General features: G+C 41.3%; 1 protein-coding gene across 2 annotated transcripts in view; it reads right to left on the bottom strand.

The window, feature by feature from the left end:
- Nucleotides 1-23371, bottom strand: part of grm7 (glutamate metabotropic receptor 7) — a 200501-nt gene that overhangs the window by 49390 nt on the left and 127740 nt on the right. For both annotated transcript variants that reach the window (XM_066670922.1, XM_066670921.1), the window contains exons 6-7: nucleotides 19049-19249; nucleotides 8941-9080 (exon numbers count right to left, since the gene is read on the bottom strand). In XM_066670922.1, the coding sequence (XP_066527019.1) occupies nucleotides 8941-9080; nucleotides 19049-19249 (341 nt within the window). The remainder of the gene's footprint in view (nucleotides 1-8940; nucleotides 9081-19048; nucleotides 19250-23371) is intronic.

Below are 23371 nucleotides of genomic sequence, written 5' to 3'. Positions count from 1 at the left end.
GAACATGTGGGCTTCCGTATTCTTGTCCTAATGCTTGTAATTAAAAGCGCAGTGTGGAAATCCTAATGAGATTAAGGGTACTGTTGCTATGGATACCGAGCGAGATTCATCTCGTTGGCCCTGAGAAGTGTTTCTTTAAATTTTTTACCTCTTCATCCTCCTTCTCCTTGGCCTCTGTCTACATGGTATGGACTGTGATGAAAAAAAAAATGCATCTTCTGAGTTGCTTTTTCACGGTACTCCTCGAGGTTCTCATTTCTCTTCCCGGCGCATGTATGACATGCCGAAATGGATTCGACTTCAGCGCCTTCATGCTAATGAGAGGCACAATGATGTTTGTTTCTTTTCCGCACCCCTCCCTCCACCCACGTTAAGCGCGAAACACAATTATTATAGATTCACAGAGTGATGGGCATGTTCGGAACTGTCAAACATGGTAATTGTCATTGGTTTTGTCACACAGCAAGCATTCAATCCTCAGCCATGGCAGCTCTTGTCGCAAATTCAATCTGACACTCTCTGTATGCTTGGCTGCTTTCTCATATGATTGTTTGCCACAGTAATTAATTATTTGGGAAGAGAAAAAAAAAATATACCTCCTTAAAAGATCCCTCAGAGCCTTCTGCCACTGAGTGTACACAGTGGGCACATTATTGTCAGACAGAAAGTGACAGAAGACGGGAAAGTAGGCACTTAGGAAACAAACCAAGGCTCTTAATAAAACCTTACTAAGCTTTCCAAGACTGTCAGCGCCTCCAAAAAACACAGGTTAAGATTTTACACATGGCTCTAAGAGTTCCTTCCTTATTTTTGTTAGAATTTCACCTACAGAATGTAGTTGGTGTAGTGTAGTGAGTAACACCACTGACTTCAGGAGACTAGTAGCAAACCAGGGTGCAACTACCAGCCCAGCTAATATTACTACACCATTCTAGAGTCTAAGTAAGAGTCCTTGGAGAAGAATCCTTACACTTTACTGTAATAACACAACTTCTGTCATGGCATTAGAATCCTAAGGGCTCTGGATTACAGCATCTATGCCGTAATATATATGTAACCAGTGACGTGAACCTAAATAAACATCACTAATCGTGTATATCATTAGGTGTCACCTTTACTCTCAATTTGACAGGACTTTATGTAAGGTTATGTTAAGTTTGCCAAGACACTTTCTGGGTTGAAATGACAGGGTGAATCATATACTAAACTTTTGATAACCACTCAAACTTTACAGAAAAGAAACATTGAACATTTTGGTGCACAGTTGAGTTCCATTTACCTTTGGAAGATTTAAAGTCTATCATCATCATCATCATCATCATCATCATGACATTGTGAAATACTCTAAACAACCAGCACACTGTGAAATATCAAAAGAGTTTGCTCAGTTGATACAGGATTGGTCCCCAATATCAAGCAGTATTAGTCTGTGTCCTGCCTTGGGCAAGTAAATTGTTGTCTCTTGATGATATATTTCCAAGTTCCTCAGAATGTGAAGCATTCCCTTGCTCAAGGACAAGCCTTCTCTGTTCCTCTAGGTGGAAGTTTCCCCTTGTCAGATAATTCCAAGATTCAGAAGTTCCTCTGAGTTCCATGGAGTCTTGGTTTGTGGTGGTGCAAGCACACCAGTTGTACCCTCCTTGAGCAGTGTAATCACAATACAATTGCATTGTAACTATCACACAGCCATATTAGAAGCATAATCATCAGCGTTAGATCATAGTTATATACAATCATCTACAAAGGCATTGCTATAATATGCTGCCATTTCACACCCCACCACCTTATATAATTCTGTAAATGTCTAGGTCCGCTCTCATGACTACACTTTTGTTGGCCTCGTAGCCTTACGGATACTGCTCTGAAGTAAAGTGTACCCAGATGTTCTGGTTGTTCAGGCTGAATAAAACCCATCCTCTTAATTCTATTCCTTTTTTCATTACAGAAGTCATTTTCACAGGTGTGTGAATCATAAATTAGCCAGGCCATTTCAGAGTCTGAGCTGAGATAGAGGTGGTAATCAGCTTGGCTACAAAATGAAAGAAATTAAAGTGGTCTGATCCAGGAGCTATCCTATTCCACCAGCCTTTCTGCAGTATAAGTGCAATCTCACTCAGCAATTACACCCTGAAAAGTACAAGCAAAAAAAAAAAAAAAAAACGAACTTCTGATCGCCTCAGAGTCCCAAAATGCTACAGTAAACTGTAAGAAATGTGAAGTCAATGGAACGATACCCCAGACGGATGTAATTAGCCCACAAGCTAAAGACTGCGGTCTGGCGGTCCAATCAAAGTTTTGCTGAGACTCCGGGGGGAGTGAATAATTGCCCCCTGTTGGAATTAGGGAAACTATCCAATGATAAGCTAATTAAAATGAGCAATGGTTGGCTGGTTTTGTTTTCAAACAATGCACTGTTATGTGTCATGCTTGATGTTCAATTTGTGTAAATACCTTCCATTAATTGCCTGGGAATTAAATTAGGTTCACTGAGGCCTTTAATGCCGTATGCTAATCTGAGATTACTGAATAATGCCAAATGTGCAAGAGCTTCTGTGTTCTGAAGCCAAATCTGAAACAGAAATCAGGAAGAAAGACGTTTTGTATATGTCTGCGTATTGTAGACCTATTGCTCCATGATTTATTAAACTGCCATCAGCCATAACATTATCACATCCTTGTTTCTACTCTCATTGTCCATACAGGTGGTATGGATAGTCCATCTGTTTAAGTCCTTTTGATCCCTGCTCTTCAATGCTCAGGACCCCCACAGAGCAGGAATAATTTGGGTGTTTGATAAAATGTTACGGTGATGTTGCTACACCTGGAATATACAATGTTTTGGAAAGAAAATAATCAGAAATTACATATGCAATGCCCTGTCTCCATCTGAAGCTGATCAAACCTCCTTTTGGATCTTGTTCTCTTTCTTTCAGAAGTCAATGTACTTGACCACATGTATTTTAGTGTATGCCCTGAATAAGAAACAGCACAAGAAGTAGACTAAGAACCTTTTCAAAGACATTGACCTCAGAGCACATCCTACAAGAGGAAAAATGGACCATATCACTGTGGACCACCTCTGGTGCATTTTGGGTTAATGGTGTTCCACAGGAGCCTAATGAAAGTAGGGCAGGACGGCCTTGCAGCTCTAGTACCCAGTATACCACTGAAATAATGTTTCTGGACATTGGCCTCCAGGGCGTAAGACATTAATTAAGGTCTTTAATTTAGTTTCAAACTATCATCTGTTAAATTTGGAGAAGTAAAATTACCACCGTACAAAAGGTAAATTAAAATGATGAAGAAATTTACTACCACTGATATATTTATACCTTATTCTTCATGTTTCATTGCTTCATTTTCCAGTCTTGTTTCTCTGTGGACTGGGAGTATAACCATCACAAATCAGCAGTAGGAGTAAAAATGTAATCTCAGCTTTAATAACACTGGCTTGGCCACAGTTTTTAAAGCCCCTTCTATGGTAAAAGCATGTGCATGTGGTGGTGTTTAGTCTTGTTAACGTGTGTGTCTGTGTGTGAGTGTTTGTGTGTGGTTTATTCTAGATAGTGTATCCTGAGTGAACTAATAAGTATGCCTCATCTCTGAGCATTTCTGCTTTGTATCTGTTCTAATCACAGCCTCAGAAGCAGAGACTGACAGACATGGCTTTATAACTCACACAATAAGGAACCAATCCCGTCAACTCTTAGGGCAAGCAGCGGAAGTGGGTAGGGATTATGGCTATGGCTATTTTGAGATTGGGTATTGTTGATTGCTTTCTGCACCTTTTCTTGTTTACTGTATTAGCAGCTTTTCTTGATTCTGTGTTGGGATTGAGTTTGGGTATTTTTGTGCTCTGTTATTTGACCTTGGTGTCTTTTGTGCATTACTTTTAGATTTGCCTCACGGGTGACGTTATGTGTCATGAGGTGTCTTGTCTTTGTCCTTTTAAGTTCTCAGTAGTTTTATGTTTTTTTGTTTTGGGTGCTCTCCCCTCTAGTCTGTCTCCAAGGTGGTTGTGTAGTAGTTCGAACCTACAACCCCAGGACTCTGGAGCTGTGTGATATCGATACTATCTGTTCTGCCACCACCCCTCCAGTTGAAATAAACACGTGAACCTGAACCTAAAGGCAGTGAATCCCAGACCTCCTGCCAACTCGACTGAAATTAGCACAGTGGTTCCACATCTGTGACTTCAAACGTCATGTCATACAAATTCATAAAGCTTAAGTTCAGTTAAATCTATTATATACAGCTATTTTATTATTAGGAATTGTTGAAGATGACTGAATTGTTAAATTGAGTGCAACTTTTAAAGTAGAATCATTCAATCCAGTTAATTACTTTAAAAATTAGGGTTTACAGTTTAAGAACGTGGACCCTATAGAATTGAAAGCCCAGAGGTCCAACATCTGAGCTCTTTTACAAGAGTGTAAATATATGATCTCATGACGTACAATCTCTTGGTAATGAAGACATGACTGCATCTCAAAGGTCATGCCTCTGTAGGTTTCCGTCTGACTTCTCACGATTCTGGCATTTGACTCATAAGGACTGGGGCAGTTGTTGCGCAGCTGGCATGACGGATCCTGGCTTGGTTCGTCTACTACACTTCACTATAAACCCTGACATGAGAGATAACAGAGAGAGAGCGAGGCTTCCATAAAAAACCCTGCCTGGTTTGAGGCATTATATAAAGATTTAAATTTTAGGACTGAGATTATTCCACAGAGGGATGACGCAGGTGTTTTAGCGTTGCCTGAAAACACCTAGAACCCTGCACTGCTTTGTGTACGTCTTGTTTTAAGATCTCAAAGCTTTTTAAGAAAATGCGAAACCTTGGAAAAAATTGCAATTGCGTAACCCAGTTAATTATTAATGCTTCTGCAGTGAGCGTGAAACACATGAGAGCTCCTTGTGCATCCACAGCTGCCACTGAGGCATCCTGATGAATTCCGTAATCACCCACCTCGCCATGATTCACTGCATCCCTTTTCTGGGAATGAGCTTCAGCTGTAGCTATTATCACAAGCTCTGTAAGCATACAGGATCAAGTCAACAAAACCATTCCACCGCATCCTTCCAGTGCGCTGAGAGACACCGGTAGGACTGCTTTACTGTTTTTTTTTTGTCACGCCCAGCACCAGCGCTCCAGGCAGGGTTTACTGCAATGTGACCTTCTGGGGAAATCTGGGCTCTGAGAGAAGTGAAGGAAAGCTTTCGCTTGACACATTCAGCTAAATTTCTTTGGGAAAAAAAAACAGGGATGGAACTGTCACTGGGGTGGAATACCTTGTCCAAACATGATGTGTCATCTGAAGTATACGATACACACGTCAAGTTTTTGTACCACTCAAGTGCTACTTACATTTGATATGATGTCGGGGTGTTAATTAGGATTAGCATTAGAGTTAGGGTTAGTGTTAGCTAACTCTACCTAAGCTCTAAGGTCAGTGTTTGGTGTAAGGTTTGGATTAGGTATTCCATGTTTTCCCATGACCATTGTGTACTGGTGTAATTTCCATGAGAAGACACAATATAAACCCAAATTATTAAAACACAGATTCCCTGTTTGCCGATGCCTTTGGGTTGGGATCTTAAAATGTGTTTGAACTAAACCACCCAACATCAGAACCTGATCTCAGTAATGTTCTCATGAGTCAATGAAACCAAATCCTCACAGCCTTGTTCAAACATCAAGAGTAAACACATCGCAGAAGAGTAGAGGCTGTTAGCACGACAAGCAGAAGAACTGTAGTAATTTTTTTTAGAATCAGAAGAAAGGCTGGCCATGCAATGGACACATGCAGAACATTTTAAAGGTCAAAAGAGAAACACTTGGACATGTCCAACTTCTATATTTTTGGATATAAATCTTGTTCCAACATCTGTGCACTTCTCAGAAATCACCGGACTCTTAACTGAACCACCCTGCACCCCGTGTAACCGAAGCACTCCATGAAAGAAACGGGTGGAGAATGAGAGGGTGGGGGTGGAGACTGAGCGGGGGGGCTCCATGATGCGCAGATGACATTTTCAGTCAGAGCTGGGGGCGATTCTCGGAAAGGACTGTACCGGACTCCTCATCTGTGACCCAATATGTCTAGGAGACATGAATCACATAACTGTAAAATTCTCTCTCTCTCTCTCTCTCCCTTTGTCCCTCCTTCTCCCTGTGTTTCTGTCTCTCTTTCCTTTCCTCACATTGTGTATATGGGTTGTGGTTTTTGTGAATGCTGAGAAGATTCACAATGGTTACTTGGCTGTAAATGGTCAGTCTGGAAGCTAGAAGGATGGAAAGTTAGTGGCAGTATGGCACATGACAGTTTGTTAGACAGGCTATGGTCAGCTTTAGTGGCACATTTCTAATACTTTGTAATTTGCACTTAAAAAGTTCCTGCAAATGAAATAAATGTTGTCTCTGAGTTTGGCACAGTATAATACATTTATTCAACATATTTTTTTGTTTTGAGTTATTTTTTTGGACATATCTTCTCGACCACACAGCGTGCATTTAATACAGTTGTCTTTGAAGTTTCTCTGAAGTTGTGTCATGCATATTTCTTCATTTCTTGCACGCGGGGGACTAACATACCTCAGTGTAAATTCTGTGTGATGAAATACTTCCAAATTCAAATCATGCAATTCCTGCTGCACTGTTACACACTGTCTTTGCATCTCAATGAACGACGAGCCAGCACAACAGCTCAGAAACACACCAGAGCCAGGCTTTCTGAGGATATTACAGGAAGCCTTTTGTAGCACCTTTATTTTTAAGAGTTTACACCACACCAGCCAGTGCCTCTAAGAGTGCAAACACAAAGATTTGAGCTTGCTTGAGAACTGGAATTACTGCAAGTTTGCTGCACATGAGTCTGGGTTCAATATGTACAATATGAATGTGGTCTGGAAGGGGATAAAGCCCCTGGTTGTTGGAACTGTGTTCATGTGGTGATGCAGCCTTTTCCTATTGGGTGTGGTGCAGTGGAGCAGTTCTTTGGAGTGATGGAGCACCTTCTAATACCTTTGGGATAAGGTGGGTCAGCACTGTACTGAAATCAATAATGGGAAGGGGGAGAGTTGTATAAAGTTACATTCAAAATATAAAGTTATTACAGCTCAGTGAAGATGTTGGACAATCACAGGTCCAGTCTGAATTTTAAGAAAAAAGGCAGCATTGTTGAACAGATGTAAAGCCTGTGATCAGAAGATGAAAAGGACTAATGTAAAAACACTGATGTTAAGTACAGTTCCACTGGGAGGAGATATCTTAATGCCAACATGTGCTAATTGTGTTAGCCAAACTCATTACTCTCAACCTTAATTATGAAGCTGATTAGCTGCTAGTGCTTAATAGACAATGATATGATCAAAACTCATTACGAAGAGCAGAGCTTGTGGGCATCATCTGTAGTTCAGATATGACCAAACGTGATTGAATAAGAGGTGCAGTAGTGCTGAATACATCTCTGCTTTCTCCAAATATCTTTTTTTTTTTAATTCCGGTCCCACCCACTTACTTCATCTGACCAATCACAAACATGCGTAAGTGAAAATGAGAGAATCGTCGCCTCTCCTTTGTTAACATCGATGTGTGGCTGATGTTGAGCATTTTAAGTGATGTGTAATGACCACCGTCAAACAAAGCTGGACATTCCTAAATGTTAATTTTGTTGGGATCACTCTGAACAACATAACACTCCACTCCACACACTGAATTAGCTCTGACATACACATCAGAGACAAACATAGTGCCTCCAACAAGACAGAAAGCCGTGTGCATCATTTCTACAGTGAAAGGACACATGGAGCACACAGAGAGCTCTGAGATATTTCACTCTGCACAGTGTGAACATGATCTCGCCGGGACTCCTCTATCAGCTACACCAGGGAAAACAGCAAACACTGCCCTTTAGGGCTGCCTAAAGAGGCTACACTGCTGCAACTTTCATCAGAGAGGTAAAAGACCTTGGAGGAGAACACAATCCTCAGTTCTGTATTATTAGCTACTAGTGATCGTTGGCTAGAATCGTGCTAAGAGATATGCAGGATACGGGGCCTGCTTCTTGTGCTAATAAGAACACATTCTTTTGCAGCATTACTGTCCATAAAATAAAGAAATAATTATAATAATACACACAAAGTATCTCCTAAGAGAAAGAACAGGAGAAGGGAAAATCCCTATTTACTTTTAAATTTGAAGCATATCCATTGGTCCATTGTTTTTGTTCTATGTTTTATTTCAGATGTTGTAGAGAACTGAATTTCAGAAAAAAAATTAACTGAGATATATTTGTTCTCTGTCAACTGAGAAGCAGAAGCAGGGCTGTCAAGCATCGCTAAAGAAAGTATAACACAAGGCAGAACAGAACTGGGACATGAGTGTCAGTGTAGTAATGAAATTGATGCATATGCTGCATAAAAAGTTGCTCTCCCAGTGGCTGAGCCTCTACATATATTTTAATGTAGAGTATAAGGTTCAGACGGCGGTCACTATCCACTACAGCTCTGGCTATAAAGCTATATGTCTTATATAAAATTGCCCTACCTGATAATGGAGATATTATTATATTATATTATATTTGAGAATAGTCCTTGACTTGGATCTAGAGCCCAATATCTGGAACCAAAATAACTACAGGGATGTGGTGTCCAGTAGCTATATTAAGTAATGACTGCAGAGATCCCATATGGAGCGTGTTCCAGATAATGAAAGTGAATTATTTAGTGTTTGGCCTCATCAGGAGATAAAGAAAGATTGCATTTCTTATTTATGACTACTATTGATTGAGGTTTTGCTTAGATGTTCCCTTAAACAAACCCCACATTTCTGTGTGCTAATATATGAAAATCCAGAAGATCACAATCCCTGAAAAGCTTTTGGGGACCAGAAACTGTGTTGTTAACACACTCAAACCTTTCAGATCTAACGTTACTCACATTGAGCTGGAGCGTTTCCGTCCACTGTCCAATTACTTTGTACCCCGGAGAGCTGTTATTGTTCATCTGGTACTGGAACAAGTCGTAGCGTCCCGGAGCATCTCCATTCTGATTGAAAGTCACAGATGTTCCAGCACTCCCTGAAAAAAATTGCAAAAAAAAAAGTCTATTACATTTTCATTCCCGGTGATTGGAACGCCGGCACCATGTTCCCGTGCATCCGACTGAGACAGCAGTGATTATATACAGCAGGAAAATGAGGCAAAATGTGAACGAAAGCAAAGTGAAAAGTTAAACATGACCCATGCTCATCCACATCACTCTGAACTTTCTCTCGCACGCTTTTGAGAGGGAATTGCAAATATCTTTCTCGCCAAAGGGGCAGAGTCAAAAGCTCTGCTCTCTGATCCTCCCTCGCAATTTCATTGCCAGGATATTGTCTATAGCCGGCTTCAAAAACAAAAGGCTTTGTTGACTGTTGTCTGCAGGAAGAAAGGCTTCTTTTGTCATTGTTTGAGATATAAAGAGTGACTGACCTTGGGGTCATTAGCTCAGTGCAGTACAGACACCCATGGATTCTTACTAGTGTAGTGTCAGGGAACAGAACCTTTGTATATATATATATATATATATATACATATATACATATATATATGTGTGTGTGTGTCTGTGTGATTGGTCCCAGGTAACGCAGATGTAAACAGCAAACACTTAACAGCAGCAGCAGCCAAGGAGCGTCTGGTTCTCCACCTATTCCTCAGCATTCAGGTTTACAGAGGAGACAAAGACAGTGTTTAGCCAAAAACTGGAAGTACAGGATGAGAAATACCTTTTCGTTCTTACACTGGACTCCAGATCATGACCTGCTCACCTTAATGTCTCAAGTGGTGATTCTCTGATGGTTGTACGGTTCAGCTAAGCATACTTGAAAATGTATTGGAGCCAAAATATCAGCTCAAAATTAAACGGCACCTGGACCTGAATTTGTTTTCCTCAGATCTCACAGACATTCAAGATTCCATGAGATCTACACTGACCATGGCACTGGACCAGTTTGTCATTACAGGGTGGAAAGTATGGAACACAGTGCTGCTCCAGAGTGCAGCTCCAGAGTGCAGAGTCCAGTGTGCTCTAGAGAGAACACAGTGCTGCTCTAGAAAGTATCTTTGTGAATATAAAAGTGCAAATATAAAAGCACAGGAGTGTGGATTTAGACACAGCTGTGGATAAAAGATGACTACCATTTAAGAACAGCAAATTAAATCAACCACCATTTTCTGGAAATCTGATCCACCTCTTTCATTAATACAGGGTTTATTTCAGAGCACCGCTCCAACAAACGCAACTCCAAGAGGAATTTCATTGAATCCTGAAAAACGAGAGGTAAAAGAGGTGGGATGACGGGAGGAAAGAGATGCCGGCAGTGATTAAAGCATGATTCTAAGGCACTACAAAGACAGAGCTGCTGTGGCACATTGAGCCTTGTGGGTGGACCAGGCAACCTGCTGCAGAGTGTTTCGTGCTCCATTATCCCCACTTCAACCATAGATTTTAGGGGGGAGAAGGTGCTGGAGAAAGAGGGAGGAGGAAGGAAAAGGAGACATGCAGAGACTCTCTCTCTCTCCCCTGAGAATGATGAGATACAGTTAGACAACAGGGCAGTGATGAGGTAACTCCTGTTGTGACTGTTGTTTGGAGGACATTAACTGTGGGAACACTGTGAGGGAGAGGCGTTAACATCAAAGAAATCCGGATCATTCTCTGCATGGCCACATTTTGGATTCCAATTGTATAACATTTCTAATGAAATGAATGGTGTTGATACTGCAGTAACAGCCACTAGTCTCTACAACTTGAATAGAATATAGAATGGGACACTCTGTAGTCTATTGTAGACCATGCCCAATGCCAAAAGCCATCTGTAGGGATGAGGACAGACAGAATTAAGCTGAGAAATGAAGCAGTGGATCTGGGTACTCTAAAGCTATGGGGTTCTCTTTTAATGCCTATGGGATGAGTTTCTGTGCGAGAAGTGATCATTCAAAATAGGCACAGTAAAGTTCTCATGGCTGAATGCCATCAAATCATTATCACAATGTTCTGCCATTTGGTGCAAATCCTTCTTAGAAGATTAGAAGTTGTTACTGCATAAAAGCTGTCTATAAATGTATTGGCTTAGGTTTTAGAGACCTTTAGAAATTTGACTAAAATCAATACAGTTGATTGTAAATCTCTTTTTTAAAAGACGGAAATAATGAAAGGAATAAAAGCAATGGAAAAACTCAGTTTCTTCATGTTTAACAAGCCTCACATAAACTCCACTGAGAGCTGACAAAGGAGAGGTTCCTATGTGTAGGAAGATGTGCCATCCTTCGCCTCCATGCCCTTGACAACCGCTATATTCTTCTCCTTGGCCGGGAAAAAAAAAATCTCTTTACAGGAGCAGAGAGTTTCTGTGTATTTATTACATGTCGGAGAAATGTCAGAGAACTTCAGAGTTGTTCTTTAATATTAGCTCCTAATATTGTCAAGAATGAAGCAGTGTCTGATCTACACTCTCCTTTAATGCTCAGTGTGTTCTTATCTCTCGTCTGAGGCTACAGTACTGTGCTGTTTTTGTGAGAAGTAAGAGTTCATTTGCCACAATATTAGAATAACAACAACTAAACACATATAATTCCAGTGAGTGTGATTGTGTGTGTGTTTGAATGTGCTGTTTTAACGATTTCCTCATGACAGTCCAGTAATACACTGCAAAAAATGAAATCTAAGCAAGTAAAATTTACTTAAATCTAGTCTAAATATCTAGTATTATTCATTTGGAAATTGTCGTAAGAATGTAATAAGATAATTAATATAACCCATTTCTACCTTATTTTTACCTGTATTAAGTAATTTTATCTACAGAAAGTGTCTCATTCCATTAGCAGATATTTTTTCTTAATTCAAAAATTAACATAAAATGATGCTTAAAACAAGCAAAAATATCTGCCGATTAAATCAGACACTTTCTGTAGACAAAATTACTCAAAACAGGTAAAAATAAGTTAGAAATAAGTTGAATAATCTTATTATATTCTTACACAATTTCCAAATGAATAATACTAGATATTTAGACTAGATTTAAGTAAATTTTACTTGCTTAGATTTCATTTTTTGCAGTGTATTTGAGGTTATCATCCAGTCCGGGTGCTCTGGTTTCCTCCCATGGTCCAAAAACACACGTGGATTGGCGACTCAAAAGTGTCCATAGGTGTTTGTTGCCCTGTGAAGGCCTGGCGCCCCCTCCAGGGTGTGTTCAAGCTTGCACCCAGTGATTCCAGGTAGTTTCTGGACATAACAAGACCCTGAATGAAAAAAATATATACTTCATTTTGTTAAATCAAGCGTGCATCCAGATGATCAAAGACAGCATCTGAAAACACACATTGTTCTTCACACTCACAACACGAAAAGAAAAGCTTTCACTTTAATGTATTTATTTATAGAGAATAAATTATGGCTAATAATAATAAACCTATGTGGCTAAAACATTTGCACTATTCTGTAAAAGATGCGTCTAAGGAATTCTGAAAGAGCTTGAGGGCGAGGTCAGTTGCTCCAGCAGCAGGAATAGCCAAAGATGACAGGCCAGGAGAGACACCGTCCAATATTACGATGGCACATTTCAAACAGATAAAAGCTGCTGCCTCAAGACAGAAAGGCGATGGAAAGTTGGAGATGACAGTGTTAGAAAGGTTCGCACAGTTCAAGAAGAAACTTTAACAAGGCGCTGAGATATTACTCTGTGTCCAGACAAACGGCATTTCTCTGCTTCATAAAAACGCACTTACGGTCAGACCGTTTACAGCCATTTGACCTTAGAACAGGGGCCAAGTAATACAGGCTCATGAGCAGCTCCACAGAGCTGGACACTGGCCATGAGGCTGATTCCTCTGCTGATATGGGACAGTTACCATTAGCATGGACACAAGTGCATGGATCCAGTCTCATTCTGATTTGTCCAATGTTCGGCAGCAAGCTTCTGAGACGTAGCCGGTTTGTTCAGGATGCAGGGCCCTGTTTTTGGCATGACTAACAAAGTAGGAAGAGAGCAAATGTGCTGACGGACCAAAAAAACATGAACGGTGAGTGTGAGGTGACTGTAAAGAAGCCCTGTTTGGACAGGGTGGTTTTTATGTGGGAAGCTGGGGTAATGTCATATTACCACAGTGTGTCAGTAATGTTTATAACAGACTTGCAATGGATCAGAAGGGAAAAGATGCTTTCCCATGCTGTGGATCAGGCACAGCAGTGCTGCTAGAGTTATTAGACTGTTGCTAAAGTTCTGAGAACAGCTCACCAACCCAAATATCCATCCCTCAATGACTGTACCTTCTAATTGATGCCAACGACTTTACTAATCTTCACACATTTATTAAAACTGATATTATAAAATATTTAAGGTGATTTTCTGAGTAGGACACGTTTAGAACCTTCTCCCCTTTAAGTCTTTGAAGGGCTTCATTGAGCAGCTTGAACTTAACCTTGTATCTGAACCCTACTTTACGTCACTAAATACTATCTCCTCCTTTTCAAAGAAAACCTACTGTCAGGAATCGCGGGGTGGACTGACGGAGGCGGACGCACTCGCTAAAAACACAGTGAAGTTTATTTAAACAAAACAGAACTGTACAAAACAGATAGACTTCAAAAGAAAGGAAACACGATGACAGACTAGACTTGGAAACGAAACGACGATGTGGAAAACAATGACGGAGAAACAGCGGATACAAACTGACTTGATAACATGACAAAGGTAACGACAACAGGGAACGAAACAGTACAAATGACCAACAATACGGGAGTGACACAAGGGAACTTAAATACCTGACCCAGACAAGACACACCTGGAACAGATAATGAGGGGGACGGATCACCAACGAGACTGATGAGGACAAGGGCGGAGACACGAACAATAACAAACAGAGCCATGTGCTCTCTTAGCAGGGAAAACAGACACGACAGGACAAGGGCGTGACACCTATGTAGAAACTCTTTACCCTGGGATTTGACGGAATGTCCCCCCACACATTCATTCAAAGGGTTAATTACTATATTATTATTATAATATTTACTGCTAGTTTTACAGTAGATAAAAGACCCCAGAATCATTCATGAAACATGAGCACACAGTCTGGAAAACAAATGACTATATGGTCTATTGGGACGGGATTAAAACTACTGAGATACTTGGGCAATAATTACTTTAGCCCATGATCACAGGTAAAACTAATCCCTTTAGTCAGTGTTTGAATTTCTGACCTCAGTCACTAGGAATAAGGGTGCCATTACTATGCAACACCCTGGTGGTTGTGAGCAATGGCGAAGTTGTTTATAAATAAAGCCACACAAAAGTACAAATGTCATACATCTTATATTTGAAATCTTGAAATCCTTGTGTCGGAGTTTTCACTGGGCTGAATTTCTACAGTCATCCACATTTCCCCAAAACCAGAAGGAGGTCTATAGGACACAAGCAGGTCTGAAAAGTACGTCAACACCCCTTATCTCCTTAATCCACTTAGAGCTCTGTAAGAAGTTGATAATGCAGAGTAATTTGTACATATTCAGAGCACTACTTTATCTCCTGAGTTTCTGAAACGTTTCTATGACTTCTTCAAATGAAACTTTGCATCGTACAAAAAAATGTCGTTTGGACTCAAATAATCTAAAATGTATTAATGTTTTAAGCATGCAGTGAATCTCACAGCTGTTTTATCATCTCACTGGAGGCTACAGTTTTCAAGAACCCTTTGAAAACTGTGTGAACACATCAATAGTAGGTTTTCTCTTTTCTCTTTTTTTCTTTCTTTATCTTTTCATGCCTGTGTGTTTAAGTCTTTTCCTCATCAGCACTGACACACAAATAATCGTTTACAAACAGCACCACAATGTTTCATTGTGAAGAGAAAGTGAAGAGGTTTCTACATGAACTGCTTTAGATTAGGGCTATCAAAATTAATGTATCATTTTTAGTGCATATTTGTGGTGCACTCATTCTTTTAGATATGCTCAGGTAGTGTTTATGTGGGTGTGGTGTGTGGTGGCGGGACTCGGTCACTCTGCCTAATAAACCAACAAGTAGGACAGTATCCACAAGGGTCCAAACCACTTTTTGACATTTACACCGAGTGCTTCAAGCTTCTGTTAATATCTCCTCAACGCAGTGTTTGTGCTGTTTACTCTGTTCCTGTTAGAATAGGAATGTTCACTCTTCCACAATCGTAAAACAAAGCGAACAGTGTTTCTAAATGGCTGCTCTGTTCGGGTATAGGGGAATAGTCTTGGAGATGCTCTACTCCAGCAAACCTCTGTCTGGTTGAGGATTCTGTTCCTGAATGACTGATCCTATAGGTCTACTATAGGATCAAACACCTGGTATTACAATACCAAAATTTTAATCACAAATAGTCCATATGTGTTCATAGCAAGCTAATTATGCAGGTATGCAGATCTGCATGCATGAGTAGGGTTGTCTGAATGAAACAGAACATTGATTAAATGATCACCGTCATAAACCACTCTGCATCATTTTATTTAATAAAGAAAAACAGAAATTAATATCTGTTAAAGTATCAAAAACATGCTGAACATCCACAATTATCTTCATGTAGGAGCTCCTGTAATTATTATGAAGAACCGAGATTGGAACTAGGAATTTAATTAAGGATGAGTAGGTATTGGTCTTGTATTTATTTTTAGTCACATATGGGAAACACTGTAGTTAACATTAAGTTCAATTAATACAGGGTTAATTACTTTGCTAAAAATATTGATGGCTAAATGTCTTTAAGTTCAAACCCAGCTGTCTCTAACGAGTCCAGGAGCATAACGGGTAAATAGCATAGGCACAGATCATGCTGGGGATACTGTGGACATGTCCCTGGCACTTTCAGAAATGATTAACTTTGGATAGTGTTCTCCTCCAAGTGCACTGAGGTCCAGGTGTGAGAACTAGGTAAAAATCTCAAACATCAGTTGAGAAAAGTGTAAATTAAACTGTGAATTATTCTGTTAATATCGACTGATGTATGTCTATGTTGTTAATAACACTGATATTAATATTCAGGATTCATCAGACTGCCATTATTCACTCCAACATGAAGTTACACAGAGTCGCAGCACCGTACTCCATTATAAATTGCATTCAAATATTCAGATATTCACACGGGTGTATTGTATGTGTTGGTTATGCACGGCTGCAGCCTGCAGTGCGCGGGTATTCTCTCTAGACCTGGATTAATCATCACTCATAAACAATGTTCAGGTAGAGTTCTGCCTCAGCAAACAAGATTACGACTGTCAAGGTGCGTTCAGCACGTCATTTATTTGCTGTTTGCTGCGACTAATAGGAGGAACCTGCACTTCATCAAGAGAGGAACTTCACAAGCCACTGGCCAGGAAACACACACCTCTGAAAGTCTGATGATGTGTTGTTTGAGAGCAGGGAGCTTTAAAAACTGCTAGTAATTTTATTTGGATTCATTTTGATATTGTTCTCTTTAAACTGAGCTCAGCGGGAAAACGCGTGCTGTGCTTTTGAGCTGGACGTGGGGGAGCGGAGTGAGAGTACAGAGGCGTAACAAATGAGGATAGAAAGAAAAACAAAGCATATTAAAAGCAGTAATGTCGCTCATTTTAACTTTTAGAGATTTTTACATCCCGAGCATACTTTATTCTCTAAAGGCTGGTTCATACCTCCTGCAGGGGAAGAGTGTACGAGTCCAGAGTGACATTATTGTGGAGAAAACAGCATGGAATTCTCTAAAAATGAAACATCATGCGTTATCCAGAGAAAATTAGAATTAGAATCACTTTATTGGCCACTGTGCTGCACACAGAGGAATTTGTTCTCTGCATTTAACCCAATCCTTGCAGTGAAACGTACATTTTCACACACTGTGAACACTAGGGGGCAGTGAGTGGTGGACAGCCTTAGCCACGGCACCCAGGGAGCAGCTGGGGGTTAGGTCCCTTGCTCAAGGGCACTTCAGTCATGACCTGCCGCCTCTGGGGATCAAACCGGAACCCTTTCAGTTACACGCCTAGTTCCCTCACCACCAGGCCACAGCTGCTCCACCCAAAAATTGCAGGAGTGAGGGACAAAGAGTAAGGAAGAGAAGAAGAAAAAGGTGAGAGCAATGAATTTGGAAAAGAAGAGAGATTAAAAGAAGGGCAAGAAAGAAGGGAAAGGTGTGAGAGAAGGAGAGAAGTGCCTTATAATTAGGACAATGTGGACTGTGGATCGAGAGAAGAGCACTAGGAGAAAACCTACAGAAAGTACACAGCACAGTCCTCACAGACAGTGACCTGAGGAGAATATTCCACCTAGGACCCCGAGACTCTCCAGTTGTGTCTGACACGATCTGCAACACCACCCTCCCAACCCAGACTTTATAAATACTGAACATTTTTAAACCTTATTCAACCATAAAAAATATCGAAAATAAAGAATGTTAGGAAAGTATCCTTCATTTCTCCCATCTCCTCCGTGTTCAGGACGGCCTGTTCATTAGTGTGAGTCGATTCAGAAAACGTGTGTTATGCAGAACTCCTGATTAAACCAGTGGCCCCCGTGATGACACACATTGTTGTTGTTCACCCACTCCACACAGCACACTCAAAGCCGTCTGTGTGGGAATTTGCTGTAATTATAGAGTGTGTGAGCCCTAGCTGAGTTTTGCTATCAAGGATAATACTTCAGCAACTGTTTCGTATGAAAATATTTCATAGTCGTCAATTAAATTTGCAGCTCTTACAATTTACAGATTTGTTTTATTTACAGCCAAAACAGCTTTTAAAAATGAGCTATTCATTTGTTTCTTTCTGGAAGAAAAAAAGTCAACAACCGATAGAACCATTCATTCATTCATTCATTATCTTTAACCCTTATTCAGTTCAGGGTCGCGGTGGGTCCAGAGCCTACCTGGAATCACTGGGCACAAGGCAGGAACACACCCTGGAGGGGGCGCCAGTCCTTCACAGGGCACACACACACACATTCACTCACACCTACGGACACTTTTGAGTCGCCAATCCACCTACCAACGTGTGTTTTTGGACTGTGGGAGGAAACCGGAGCACCCGGAGGAAACCCACGCAGACACAGGGAGAACACACCACACTCCTCACAGACAGTCACCCGGAGGAAACCCAAGCAGACACAGAGAGAACACACCACACTCCTCACAGACAGTCACCCGGAGGAAACCCACGCAGACACAGGGAGAACACACCACACTCCTCACAGACAGTCACCCGGAGTAAACCCACGCAGACACAGAGAGAACACACCACACTCCTCACAGACAGTCACCCGGAGGAAACCCACGCAGACACAGAAAGAACACACCACACTCCTCACAGACAGTCACCCGGAGTAAACCCACGCAGACACAGGAAGAACACACCACACTCCTCACAGACAGTCACCCGGAGCGGGAATCAAACGCAGAACCTCCAGGCCCCTGGAGCTGTGTGACTGCGACACTACCTGCTGCACCACCGTGCCGCTCCCCAATAGAACCAAGTTAAACCAAATAAAATGTCAGACATGATTTTCTTTCAGAAATTACTGTGTCCACCCTTTGTTTTCACCAGGTTTTCAGTGTTTTAAGATGATATATTTTTCACCGACTTTCAAAAATAAAGATATCTGTAGTCCAGCTGTAGCTCTGCGTACCTTTCACTTTTTCATTTAATCCCCGCCCCCACACAGAGCAAAAATGAAATATGTGGCCAATAATCATCACCCTATGTATAATGAGTGGACACGGTAAATACACCAGCAGCACCACTGTGTCTGATCCACTCATAGCAGCACAACACACACATTTGTGGAGCTGAGGGATCGAACAGTAAGTGGAGAAACATAGACATTTTAAAGTTATGGCTGATCTCTGTTGTCTCAAAACTCCACAAATTTGTGAAGCTATAGGACGTTTTGGGTTTTTTTTTTACTTTGAAAATCATTCAACTGACCATATTTTATGTCATGTGATCTAATCTTTTCTGACCAGTCCAGTGTTGCTGCTGAAGCTGGTGTGTCTTCTTGGTTTTTACTCACCGTTGAAGTTGACGTTGCGGATGTATTTGAGCAGTTTCTTGCCGCCGGCCACCTCCATCTCTGAACAGATGCCCGAACGTTCTGGACACAGTTCTTTCTGCATGTTGTGCAGAGCATGGGCCATCGAGTACACAGCGTCAATCACAAACTGGACCTTCCCCTCCTGCTCGTACTTCGAGTCAATGCCTATCCGCTCCTGACCTGAGAGAGAGAGCAGAGAGACAAGTTCAGGAAAGAAACAAACAAAACATCTCAAAGCTTTGAGAACCCAAACAGTGACCTTATGTCCATCCATGTGAAGACTCTGAACTTTCAAACAAGGCATATGATTCTCCCTGATTCATCAAGTAAGTCCAAACTAAGATCAGTACAATTCATTTACCTGTATTCTATGAAACTGCTTACAGTAGTTTAACAATCACACCCTGTCATCCACCTGTTGCTCTGCATATTTTGTTAGCCCCCTTTTCATCCTGTGTTTCAATGCTCAGGACCCCCACTGGAATTCTTCTTCATCAGTGACACAGGACGCTGTCGGCTGGATGTTTTTGGTCGGTGGACTGTTCTCAGTCCAGACACTGAGGGGTTTAAAAACTCCAGCAGCACTGCTGTGTCTGATCCACTCTACACCAGCACAACACACACTAACACACCACCACCACGTCAATGTCACTGCAGCGCTGAGAATGATCCACCACCACATCACACCTGCTCTGTGGGGGTCCTGAGGGTCCTATAGAGTGCAGCTGAGAGAATGGACAGTGCATTTACTGATATATGAAACATAAATAAACAGTACCACACTGTGTAGCATGTCACAGAGATTTAAAGCAGTGCTGAGTCCCAGTGAAGAGAAGTCACAGCAGGTTTGGGCTATTATCTTTAGCTCAATCCAGAAGAACCAGCAGAGTTACTGAGGCTTATCCAGAGTTAATTGAAATGCCTTTAATCTTCCCTAGTTGCTCTCTTCCCTTCACCCTGGGTTTTCAAATACCACTTATATTAATAGAGAGGTGCTGTGTTATTCTCAAAAGCCAGCACAGTTTCTACAGCCATTTAATTATGACGACTTCTGATATTTGTTGAGGTCAGCCGCCCGAATCGCAGACTTCCAATGAAGAACAGAAAACACAGACTTGCATTTTACACATTTGATTAAATTTGTTTTCCCATGGCCATCTTTAAAGATTTCTGAAGATGGCATGGTCTTTCATGCATTGATATTAAAATAGGAAACGTTAAATACATTCGCTCATTATCTGTAATTGCTTCATCCCGTTCAGGGTCTCAGAGGGTCTGGAGCCCACACAGAATCATTGGATTCTGGACAGAGAATAATACCTTCACCAAGTCATTCACTGACACACATCTGTGTAGAGTTTCACACACTCACACCTACCAACTGCACACCCAGAGGAAACCCACAAAGGCACAGGGAGAACATACTCTTCATAGGCAGTGACCTGAGGAGAGCATTCCACACAGGGCCCGAGACCCTGCAGCTTTTCGCAGAAACACAAGCTTCCAGTTTGTTTTTAAAGGAAATCAATCAAGCAATATCAACTGCAGCAAACACTAGCTGCTGGGCTATGAGTGATAAACAAAATATTTTTAATTTGTATCTATTCAGTTTTTAATTGAATCAGTGAAAGAATAAAAACCCTAAGACTGTGTTTGCTGAGACTGTGCAGATCTCTGAGTGTCTGCCAAGTCTCCAGGTGAAAACAAGAGAGAGGAAACAGGACCCCTGCTGTCTTCTTGGCCCTGAGGAGCTCATGGCCAATCGCGTCCTCAGGGAGCTCAGAGTAAAACTGCCCCTGGCACAGTTGGGCCTTGAGTCTGTTTCACTGCTGCTGAGTGCACTTTTGCCCCAGAGGGAACGCTGCAGGACTTCTTCAAAACCAAACAATCAAGACATAGTTCAGATGTGAATTTCACATCTCCACTTCTCTGGCTTGGCAGGTCTTTCAGTCTGATGTGGAGGGTAACTGTGGATTGTGAAGGTCTAGTCTCATAGTCTCCATCAGTAGTTTACAAGTTGGGGTGGGGGTGGCATTAAAGTAAAGGAATGAGAGGCATAATTCATTCATTCATTCATTATCTGTAACCATTATCCAGTTCAGGGTCGCGGTGGGTCCAGAGCCTACCTGGAATCATTGGGCGCAAGGCGGGAATACACCCTGGAGGGGGCGCCAGTCCTTCACAGGGCAACACAGACACACACACACACATTCACTTTTGAGTCGCCAATCCACCTGCAGTGTGTGTTTTTGGACTGTGGGAGGAAACCAGAGCTCCCAGAGGAAACCCACACGGAAACGGGGGGAACACACCAACACCTCACAGACAGTCACCCGGAGTAGGAATCGAACCCACAACCTCCAGGCCCCTGGAGCTGTGTGACTGCGACACTACCTGCTGCACCACCGTGCCGCCCTAAGAGGCATAATGAATGTAATAATTTCACTTTAAAGTTGATTAGTGAATGTATCTGTTTTGTTCAATAAGTAGTTTCAGCTTTGCATTGATTACAATATTTAAAATGTGGATACACCACTGCGTTTGGACATGGCCGAAGACATTTAGACACTGTTATTAAGATAACCTCCTTACAAACACTATTATCATCATTTGGAGCTAATTCATCCAGTCACTCACACACACACGTGGAAAGAGTTCCAAACATGCATCCAGTCACTCACACACTCACCACTATACACAAAGTCACTCAGCTACTCCACCTACCAACATGTGGCTTTGGATGTTTTTTGGACAATTTTTCTCTGTCTATCATGACACTATCTAAGACTCTGTGTAGAGCTGCTAGTGAGCAATGTGAGATAAAATGAGTGTTATTACATGCTGAAAAAAATATGAAAGAAATAATATGTACAAAGGGTTTAGACAGTACGTTTAATTTGTGAATTTAGCTACTTTAAAGTCCTTCTATTGCTGTCAAAGAGGCTAAGAAGACTTAGTTTAACCCTGACTCAATCTGAGGGAGAGAAGGAAATCACTGTCAAGTCACTCTCTTTCTCTCTCTCTCTCTCTCTCTCTCTCTCTCTCTCTCTCTAAAGAAGTTGCTCTATAGGGACATGGAGAAACTTGTGCAATTTTCTCTCCAATCTCCCTCAAATTGCACCCATGTTCTCATGCTTTGACACGACTTGGCCCTTCACCGTCTCCCTCATTCCCTCAGGGACTCTCCAGGAAGAGGGGGGCTCCCTTAAACATTCGCCAGGCAACTTAATCACCCAGCCTCAGTGAGGCAATCAGAGCAGCAGGTTAAGTCCCATGGCCACAAACTAGATCCTGGCGACTATATCAATCCAATGACGTATATTTAAGGAGCTCTCCCGGTCAGCCAAGTGCAAGGGACCAGACACGATAGATGCCGGTGGCAAGAGGATCCAGTAGGTGAGTCACTAGCCACTGGACATGTGCGGCGGATGGGTGGAAGAATAAAAAAAATGTCAGTTCATCTGAATGGATTCAAAGACCTTTAGAGTAAAATTGACAAATGCCATCAGGGACAGGATTTCATTAGAATTTCCACACACTGCTCCCTTTCATACTCATCTGCAGAGCCTGACATTTACTTAAATAGTTCGACCAATACACCACATTGTGTAAAATTCAGAGACCACGCTTTTATTTAAGTACTTTTCAGTCGAACTAGAAACGTAATCTTAATTTTGTCTGTTTTTAAAGCTTTATGTGATATTTCTGCTTCTCACAAACTGAGAAATCCCAAATACATTCTGTGTTGTTTCCTTTTCTCAATAACTCTCCATTCACACCAGAACAACAGAACAACAGGTGACCAGTCATTTCCTGTGAGAGCAGGTGATTTGTGGCAACAGAAGGACAAGCAATGAATAGATTTGACATTTTCTGTACTTTATGCAAATGAGTTACAACACTAAGATGCAACAAACCGGTATGATTGGGTCTGAAATTTCTTTGAAACAAACAGAGACACGATGTCAGGTGTCATGAACGACATGTCAGAATATCTTGTAACTTGCGACTAGTCTCTGTGAACCATGTTTTAATAACACTTCACAAAACAACACTCACCAGTAAATATTTACTCAAAAGCTGCTTGTCAAATTAATAACATCAACTTGGATCTTCACATGTAAGCATTAGTATATTTAATTTATGCTGACACAATTATTGCAAACTTTTTTCAAATACTGAAATGCAACTACATTATAATTGAAATTTCAAGAGAAGTTGTCACTGAAGTTAAATGATCGAGAATACACGGTACTTCGTAACAGGGACGTGGTGGTGTGAGTTTGATTGATTGCCGCTGAT

Source organism: Hoplias malabaricus, chromosome 5 (assembly GCF_029633855.1).
Source record: "Hoplias malabaricus isolate fHopMal1 chromosome 5, fHopMal1.hap1, whole genome shotgun sequence".
Classification (NCBI taxonomy): Eukaryota; Metazoa; Chordata; class Actinopteri; order Characiformes; family Erythrinidae; genus Hoplias; species Hoplias malabaricus.
This window is presented reverse-complemented; position numbering and strand designations above follow the sequence as displayed.